The following is an 8,869-nucleotide window of genomic DNA, read 5'->3' on the forward strand; positions in this document are numbered from 1 at the left end:
CTACAAGAAAAATTACATTTTGCGGCGGTCACATCAGATTTGACTCTCCTTTATCGACGCGAGTATGTTTTTTTTGCGGCGGTTGTAAGGCGTTTAGCGGCGGTTGTTAGGTGCTTTGTTTAAAAAAATAATATCAGATTCGTCGCGGCGGTTTCAACCGCCGCAGTTGATTAATACTGTGCGGCGGTTGGTGTGGCGGTTTGTTGATTTTTTTTTTAAGAAAAAATAACCTGCGTCAGTTGGGCTTTACAACTGCCGCATGCTTAAAATTTCACACAGGTTTGGCCTAGCCCAAACCTAAGATTTTCACTTTCCCTCTCCCAATTTTACTTTCCCTCACTTATTTTCCCCAATTTTACTTTCTCTCTAATTAAAAAAAAAAAACTTCCGCTCCCCAAAACCCTTCTTCTTCACGTTCCGTTCTTTGTTGTCTGGTTCCGTTTCAGCGTCTGGTTCCTTGCTTCAGCGTCTGGTTTGTTCTCTTCTCCTCTCCTCTCCTCTCTTGCGACTAATCTCTCTTCTCTGGCTCTACTCGCGGTTTCACTATTTCACAATCCTTAATTTTGATTTCTTCTTGTTTGTTCAGGCTGATGTTCATCTCCTCTCTCGCGACTGGTCTCTCTTCCCTAACTTGATTTTGTTTTTGATTTCTTCATGTTAGTTCAAGAAAAGGTTGATTTTGATTTCACATTTTCAGGTTGTGTTTCGAAATTGAATTCCTTTATAGTTTCAGCAAAGGTAAGATTTCTTTTTCTCCTGCTTCTCAACTATTTCATTGCTTCCAATTTTATTGCTATGTATACCATAGAGACAACAATAGATTAAAATAGATTATGTGTTTATTTAGTAGCTTGCTCCTGCCATATCTGTGCTTATGTTTATAGCTTCTCTTAAAAGAAAAGAAGAGAAAAAAGAATGCACTTTAATAAAGACAGAACCACTCAGCTCTTCAAGTTGTTTGATTATGTCTACTGTATGATGGAAAGTAGATAGTTGATATAATTCTTTCTCCAAAGTTCTTTAACTGACTGAGCACGTAGTAGTTTGAGAAGATAAAGAGGAAAGATAACTAGTTTACCTTTTTGCCTTCCCATAAGCATCAATAAGGGTATTGTAGAAAACTGTGTTGGGTTTGATTTCATGAATGGCCATGTCAGATAAAAGACCCTAAACTTTATCAAATGCGAAAACCTCCAAACAAGATTTTATGAGGATTGAGTAAGTCTGGACATCTGGCTGACAACCAGGTGTACTCATCATTTCCTCAAGAAGAGAGAAAGCTCTCTTCAAGAGACCACTTCTGTTGTAGGCAGATAACAATGCAGTGTATGATTCACAATCCATAACATAACCTTCATCATCAATAGCTTGAAAGAGTTCAAGAGCTTTCTCAGGTTGCTTACATTTTCCAAGCATGACCATTAACTTGATGTACACACCAGAGTTAGGTCTGTACCAGAGCTGTTCACGCAGTAGTTGAAAGACCTGAAACCATAAGAGCATGATTTCATATGATTGTCAAGTCTTCATAAAAAGAAGACAGTTTCACAAAAGCATCCGTGAGGAATCATCTTTTGCAGAAAGGAACTGAGACGGAAGAGGAGAAGATGCTGGGGTAATAGCTTGGGTAACTTTGCAAGGTTGTGGAGGGTTTCAAAGGTGGCAAGTAAGAGAAAGAAGTTTAATTTAAAAGTTAGGGTAAGAAACGGTTGGGAAATCGTGCCCCATCATGACAAAGGTGGAATGATTGCCTCAAGAGACGTGGCATAGATTTTGGAAAAACGGGGGGTACCGCATTGAGTGAAAGCTGCAACGGTTGCTGCCGGTTGATTGAAATTCAAATTGTCAAAGTTGTGACGTGGCTAGAAAGGGTATGTCAAAGGTAGCGGTTGAGATTCTGTGGATTCACTGACCTTGGCGTCACTTCAAGGCATGACGTGTGGGATAAACACAACATGCGACAAAATATCACGATTCAGGGCACGTGCGCAACTATGCTGAGGTGGGCGGACTAAAGGCCTTCGCCACAGGCCTGCTTGTGGACTTGGGTCGCCCAGAAGAAGAGGACGCGACTGGAGGTCCAAAAGTGTTGATTACAAAAGGCTCTATTTATCAGGCCATGTTGGCCATTGTTTTTCACTTCTAGATTTTAAGTTTTTAAGTTTTAGTAAGTATCCATAGGGGTCTCGCCTTATTTCTTACTTAAAGACACACTTAGCTCTCATGCTTCGAGCTCGGTGTCTTGTGGACTGGACGAGACCCCAGGGTCCCTCGCCCAGGAGACTCAACTTTGGGCTTGGGACGCGTCATGACCTTGGGCCTCCCTTCCCGAGGCCCAACTGGCCCATTTGGACAGATTAAGGGCGCCCAAGCCCAACTCCACCTCTATAAATAGGAGGAGAATACCAATTGTAAGGGACTCTTAGCTCATTTGAGGAATAATAGCATTGAAATTCAGTTATATTTTCTCTCTCTAAGCGGTTAGAGTTTATCTCTCTCAGCATTCACATCACTTTCCTCACACTTTGGATACTACCTTCCCTCTCTATGTTCTAGCACGGAACAATTATAATTGTTGACTTGTGATTGTTATTCTGAAAGCAAAAAAAAAGTAAGGCGCCATATATAAATGTTAGCATAAAAAGCTTCCGGATTGAGTTTTGAAGGAGTCATGAATATACTTTATATTGCTGTTATAATTCTGGTACGAATTTCTTGTGCATGTAATGTTGTTCTTGTAGTGGTACTAATTTTATATTAGTTGATTTGCAATCTTTTCGTCTTCACATTAGTTATGTTGTAAATATTACTATTTTTTACTAATTACTACAGAAAGTAGCAATGGATAAGTCATCGATTTTGTTGCCACGAAATTCACCTGCATATCAGGAAGGGGTTAAGGGATTTTTAGACTTTGTCTTTGAGCGTAGTTCTGTTGATGGTGCAATATTATGCCCTTGTGGTCTATGCAATTTTAGATAGTGGCTGACTAGGGATGTAGTGTATGAGCACTTAATTATTAAGCAATTCCCGAGAAATTACACCTTTTGGTTTGATCATGGTGAGTCCCATGAAGTGGAAACTGAAAACAATGGTACTAACAATGTGTCAAGGACCAAACATTGTGAATGATGAAGATCCTATCTGAAACATGGTCAATGAAGCTTTTGGGGTCGATATGCATCGTGACAATGATTCAAATGAAGGCGTCGGCCAAGGTGAAGGACCAATGCCAAATGTTGGGCCACAGGGAAATCAAGCAAGAGAGTTTTATGAGTTGGGAAAAGATGGGGAACAACCATTGTACGAAGGGTGCACACGGTATTCTAAACTTTCTTTTATAGTGAAGTTGTATCATATCAAATGCCTATGTAAGATGAATTATAAAGCAATGACAATGATAATAGAACTACTACATGATGCATTTGAACATGCACAAAATCCAAGTTCATTTTACGAGGCAAAGAAATATATAACCAAACTTGGTTTGGGCTATGAAAATATACATGCATGTCCAAGAAATTGCATGTTGTACTGGGGTGCGGATGAAAATAGGGAACAATGCAAAACTTGTACCATGTCTAGATGGAGAGAATCGAGTGGAAATGGTGAGAACCCAGTGTCAGAAGTTGACAAGTGCAAGAAGAAAGTGCCTCGAAAAGTTCTTCATTACTTTCCTCTGAAGCCTCGATTGCAAAGATTGTTTTTGTCTTCAAAAACTGCTAATGATATGAGATGGCATGCTGTGTCTGCTAATAACGATGGCATGATCAGGCATCCCAGAGACTCTAAAGCTTGGCAGCATTTTGACTCAAAAAACACTGATTTTAGTAAAGATCCACGAAATGTTCGTCTTGGTTTAGCTTCTGATGGATTTAATCCTCATAGTTTGTTGAGTGCGAGTAATAGCATCTGGCCCGTTATTCTCATACCCTACAACACTCCTCCGTGGGTGTGTATGAAGCCGACATCTTTTATCCTTTCAATGATAATTCCTGGTAAAAAACAACCCGGAAATGATATAGATGTTTACTTGCAGCCTCTAATCAAGGAGTTGAAGGAATTATGACATGATGGTGTAGATGTTTATGATGCGTCAACGAAGGAGATGTTCAAATTACATGCTGCTTTGATGTGGACAATCAGTGCCTTCCCCGGGCTTTCTGTTCTCTCCGGATAGAACACCTACACAGGACTGGCTTGTCCTACATGTAATTTTGACTCGGTCCCGTGCCGCCTTAAGCACAGTTTAAAGTGGTGTCTTATGGGCCACCGTCGATTTCTTGATAGGAGACATAAATTTAGATTGAACTTGATTCGGTTTAATGGACAACAAGAGTTACGTGATGCACCAAAATCTTTGTCAGGCTCAGATATTTTTGCCCAGGTTAAGGATATCAAGGTCATATTTGGCAGAAAAGATAAAACAAGTGGAAAGAGAAAAAAGTCACTTGGTGAGAGAGTCCCCTCAGAAAACAGCCAACAATGGAAGAAGAAAAGCATATTTTTCGAGCTTCCATATTGGGAGCATAATAAATTGCGTCACAATCTTGATGTTATGCACATCGAAAAGAACGTCTGTGAAAATATCCTATTCACCTTGCTGAATGATGGAAGGTCAAAAGATCACTTGAAAGCTCGAAAAGACCAACAAGCCATGGGCTTTAGGCATGATCTTTGGCCAGATGAGATTGGAAAGTATCCTTTAGCTATTTATACAATGACCAATCAAGGAAAGAAATCCTTTTTAACAAGTTTAAGCAATATCACAGTGCCAGATGGTTATTCAAGCAACATTTCTAGGTGCATTGATTTGGACAATTTTCGAGTGAGCGGGATGCTTAAAAGCCACGATTTTCATGTATTGATGGAGCAATTGCTACCGCTGGCCATGCGAACAACATTGCGCAACGAAGTCTCAAAAGTTTTGAATGGATTGGGCTCATTCTTTAGGAAATTGTGCGGAAAGGCTTTGAGTGTGGCTGGCTTAGATCGAATGCAGCATGATATTGTGCTCACTTTATGTAACATGGAATCCTAACATTTTGTTCAAGGTACCTTGATGATATTGAGACCGTATGGAATCGACCACATCGTGTTGATGATGAACCTAATGATATGCAACCAGGAACACGGGTAGCTGAATTTTTTCCTAAAGTGGGAAAACTAGTTGGTCGCTCTTCATATTTCACCCTTTCTTCCATTGAAAGGTTACAAGCTCATCAACATATTCTAACCAATTGCCCAATAGTTGATCAATATGAGCAGTAAGCACTTCAAATGACATACTTGATCCATCTTTTTACATGCCTACTAACTTATATCTATGTAGGGAATATAGAGATATTGTGCGGAGGCAACTAAGAAGGCACACAAGGAGTGTGACTGAGATAGACAAGAAGGTTCATAAAGAGTTTGTCGGTTGGCTCTATAATCATGTAAGAAACAACTCAATCAACGTCAAATGAATATTCATGCATGTTTGTATTAAACACGCCACTAACACGTGTATTATGTTTAGATTTTTAATAATGCGGACACCCTTGGCGAGGCAGATAAATCGATTCTTCTCAGACTTGCTGAAGGGCCTAAATGTCGAGCTAGAAGGTTCACTGCATATAATGTTAACGAATATAAATTTTGTACATTAGCTCGAGACAAAGGATTTAGAACCCAAAATAGTGGGGTTTTTGGTTCATTTGGCACTAGAAGTTACTCAAGCAGTAGTGATTCCCAAATGAGATTTGGAGGGGTCCCTTATTATGGGAAACTGATAGACATAATTGAAATCAGCTACGGTGGCTTATTCACAATTCCTTTATTTAAATGTAAATGGGCTAATACCACTAATCCTAGAGGTATGAAAAAAGATGATTTAGGTTTTACCTCTATTAACTTCACAAGACCAATTCACACGGGAGATCATGAAGACGATGAGCTTTATATTAAAGCTTCTGAAGCCCAGATGGGTTTTTATGTTGATGATGAGAAAGAAAATGGTTGGAGTATACCTTTGGATGTGAAGCCAAGGGACTTATATGACATGGGTGAAGAGATTAGTGTATCAGATGAGGCATATCCATCATCTAACTTGGACCAAATTTTTCAGGATAATACTGAACCTGTACAATTGGCAAGAGTTGTCACAAATGATGATCCTTTAGATTATATCATTGATGGAAATATCGATGAAGATGATATTCAAGATTATATAGTTACATGATCTGATCCTTTGGATAATACTTGCAATTCACTTATATGATTACTAGAAGATGTTTTAACTTGTGAGGTTCTTTTGATGTTATTCTTTATATATAGTTGTCTTGTCTTCCTTTATAGTGCTAACATTTTTTTTTTACAGGTATGGCTAAAAGAAAGAGACATTGTCGCAAGACTTCTTCTTCATCAACAACACCCCAACAATCTGATTCAGCAACAACACCCCAACAATCTGACCATGTGCAGCAGCATAGAGCACCTATAATCAATGAGGTTCCAAATCAACAGCCCACACAACGTGCTTGGAAGTCTACAAAAAAATGGGACGTGGACCTTATTGGTATGCGAGTCATTTCTTAACACTTTCTGACTATGCAATGTTTTCCATTAACTTATATTTTGTCACAAATAAAATTGTTCATATTTTACGTGCAGATGATGAGGGGGCTATTACTTTTCATAGTTTACTATGCGATGATTTGAAGTTTGATCTTCCAGGAGGTAGGAAAATTGTTGTACAATGGGATGAGCTTGGTCGACCTGTTGGAAATGGTGCTGGACTTTTGGGAGTATTTTTAGGGGTATTTGCATCTAGTGCTGCTAAATTACCAATCACCTATGTGAGATGGCCAGATGTTGCTAAAGTACACAACGATCAGGTTTGGGCCACCATAAAGGTATGAATCATAATAAATTATAATTTTTGCTTATTGACATTATCTAATACACTTTACTAATTGAATTTATTTTTGTAGGAAAAATTTCAAGTCAAAGAGGATGGACATAAAAAATTCATACTGGAAAGTCTAGGGAAGAAATGGAGAGACTATCGTAGTAGAATGTTTGTTGAATGTTATGATGAGAAACTATATTGGGAAACAAATCTTCAGGAACGCCCTGAAGGTGTTCCGTTGGATCAATGAGTCTCTTACCTACTGTATAAATTGTCTAAGAAAGGGAAGGTAATAATAAATTGTTTGGGTTCTTAATCTCATGTTTCAGCACCTTATTTTCTCGGTGAACATGTACTGGTTTTAGTTTCTTCCTAATGATATCATGTACTGGTTTTAATATTCTTGATATTTGCTACTGTCAATGAAGAAGGCAGCCAATTTTCTTTGTGGTGGAAGACAACTAACATTATTATTATTTTGTCAATGTAGTCTTATTCTGAGAAGAACATTGCTAACCGACGCAAGCAGAAGATCCCTCATACACTCGGGTCTAAATCTATTGCAAGGAAACAATATGAGTTGGTATTGTCTATTTACAATTTTTTACATTTGATTACTAATTTTGTACTAGTTTCATACTTTGTAATCTTAAATCTAAAGTTATTATTTCATTAGATTACTAATTTCATGCTTTGTAATAGGAATCTCAAACTGGTAGACCATATAGTAGGTTAGAAATGTACACTATTGCCCACAAGAAGAAAGATGGATCATTTGTGAACGAAGAGGCTAGACAACAGATTGTGAGTACAATGTTATTTATGAGTTTCTATTTTAATTTACAACCATACAAAATTCTGTTTTAACATTGTACATGTTTAATTTTATATATAGGAACAACTTGAAATGGAAGTTGATAACAATGCTTCTGAAGAAGATGCATTCAGAACTGTAATTGGGAAAGAGCATCATGGATATTTACGAGGCATGGGTTTCGGTGTTTTCCCCTCTAACGTCTTCAAAGGTTCTGGGAGCACATCAACCAATGGTTCTTCAGCACAAGTTAACAAGCTTCAATCAGAATTGGAAACAGAGCGTGCCAGAGTTGATACTTTGGTACAAGAAGTAGAAAGATTTAAAAGTTTAGAAGAACAGCTTGCACTTGTTATGCAACAATTGGATGGCCAAGGATTTAATCGGGTAAGAAACTGAATTTGCAATTAATTGGCTGTTCAATAATGTGTGCAAGATAAACTAAGGCTACTTGATTATCTTGGTTAAAACTGAGCAAGATAAATTCTTGTTATGTTTTAGTGGTTTACTTGTTCTGTTTTACTGGTTTTAGTTATGTTTGACTGCAGCATGCTTTTGTTTCACTTGTTGGTTGTTCAGGCTTTAGATATGACAGTATGAAGACTATTTCCTTACTTTGTTGATCTCGTTACTAAGGCTGAGATATTGTAGGTGTGAGACCCAAGTTTTTAAGCTTAGAATAAATTAATTAAATTCATATTCACGATTAGGTTTCGATGAATCGTGACGGAAACCTGAACAAGTGTTTATCAAATGGAATAAATTTATGAAGGAGAAAGTTCAGGAAAAGGCTGAAAATAGTATTAAAGTTGATATAAGTTATAGCGTGAGTCTTATTCGCTTACGCCAAGGACGAGAACGTTAGTAAACGACTAATTTGCACTTAAAGACACGATGGAAACTAATTCCAAAAATCTTCAGAGAAATGTTAGAACTTCTCTTAATCTTTCCATGACAAGCGTTTCGATACGAAACCCTGAAATGTACGAAAGTACGATTCTAATTCTCAGAGGTTTGCCGAAACTAAATCTCTGATAGTTCAAGAACCCTAAAATCAACCGACGATGAAGACTTTTTCTATTCAGAGCTTCAAACGAAGATTTAACACGCGTACACCTATTTCTTTCGATGTTTTGAATCTTTCTTCAGAACGAAGTTTTCCC

The 8,869-nt window shown here is 38.0% G+C and overlaps 2 protein-coding genes across 2 annotated transcripts; both read left to right on the forward strand.

Moving 5' to 3' along the window:
* The first annotated feature begins 402 nt into the window (after window positions 1-402).
* Window positions 403-7,639, forward strand: LOC130718782 (uncharacterized). Its single transcript, XM_057569408.1, has 8 exons — window positions 403-472; window positions 587-615; window positions 698-738; window positions 6,362-6,559; window positions 6,655-6,896; window positions 6,975-7,181; window positions 7,383-7,475; window positions 7,595-7,639. The coding sequence occupies exons 4-6, from the start codon at window positions 6,364-6,366 to the stop codon at window positions 7,140-7,142; spliced, it is 606 nt and encodes a 201-aa protein (XP_057425391.1). The 5' UTR covers window positions 403-472; window positions 587-615; window positions 698-738; window positions 6,362-6,363; the 3' UTR covers window positions 7,143-7,181; window positions 7,383-7,475; window positions 7,595-7,639.
* On the forward strand, window positions 7,213-8,329 carry LOC130719384 (uncharacterized). Its single transcript, XM_057570008.1, has 5 exons — window positions 7,213-7,236; window positions 7,383-7,475; window positions 7,595-7,696; window positions 7,788-8,093; window positions 8,255-8,329. Exons 1-5 carry the CDS (start codon window positions 7,213-7,215, stop codon window positions 8,327-8,329), a joined length of 600 nt encoding a protein of 199 aa, XP_057425991.1.
* Window positions 8,330-8,869: the final 540 nt, after the last annotated feature.

The sequence above is a fragment of the Lotus japonicus genome, chromosome 5, assembly GCF_012489685.1.
Source record: "Lotus japonicus ecotype B-129 chromosome 5, LjGifu_v1.2".
NCBI lineage: Eukaryota > Viridiplantae > Streptophyta > Magnoliopsida > Fabales > Fabaceae > Lotus > Lotus japonicus.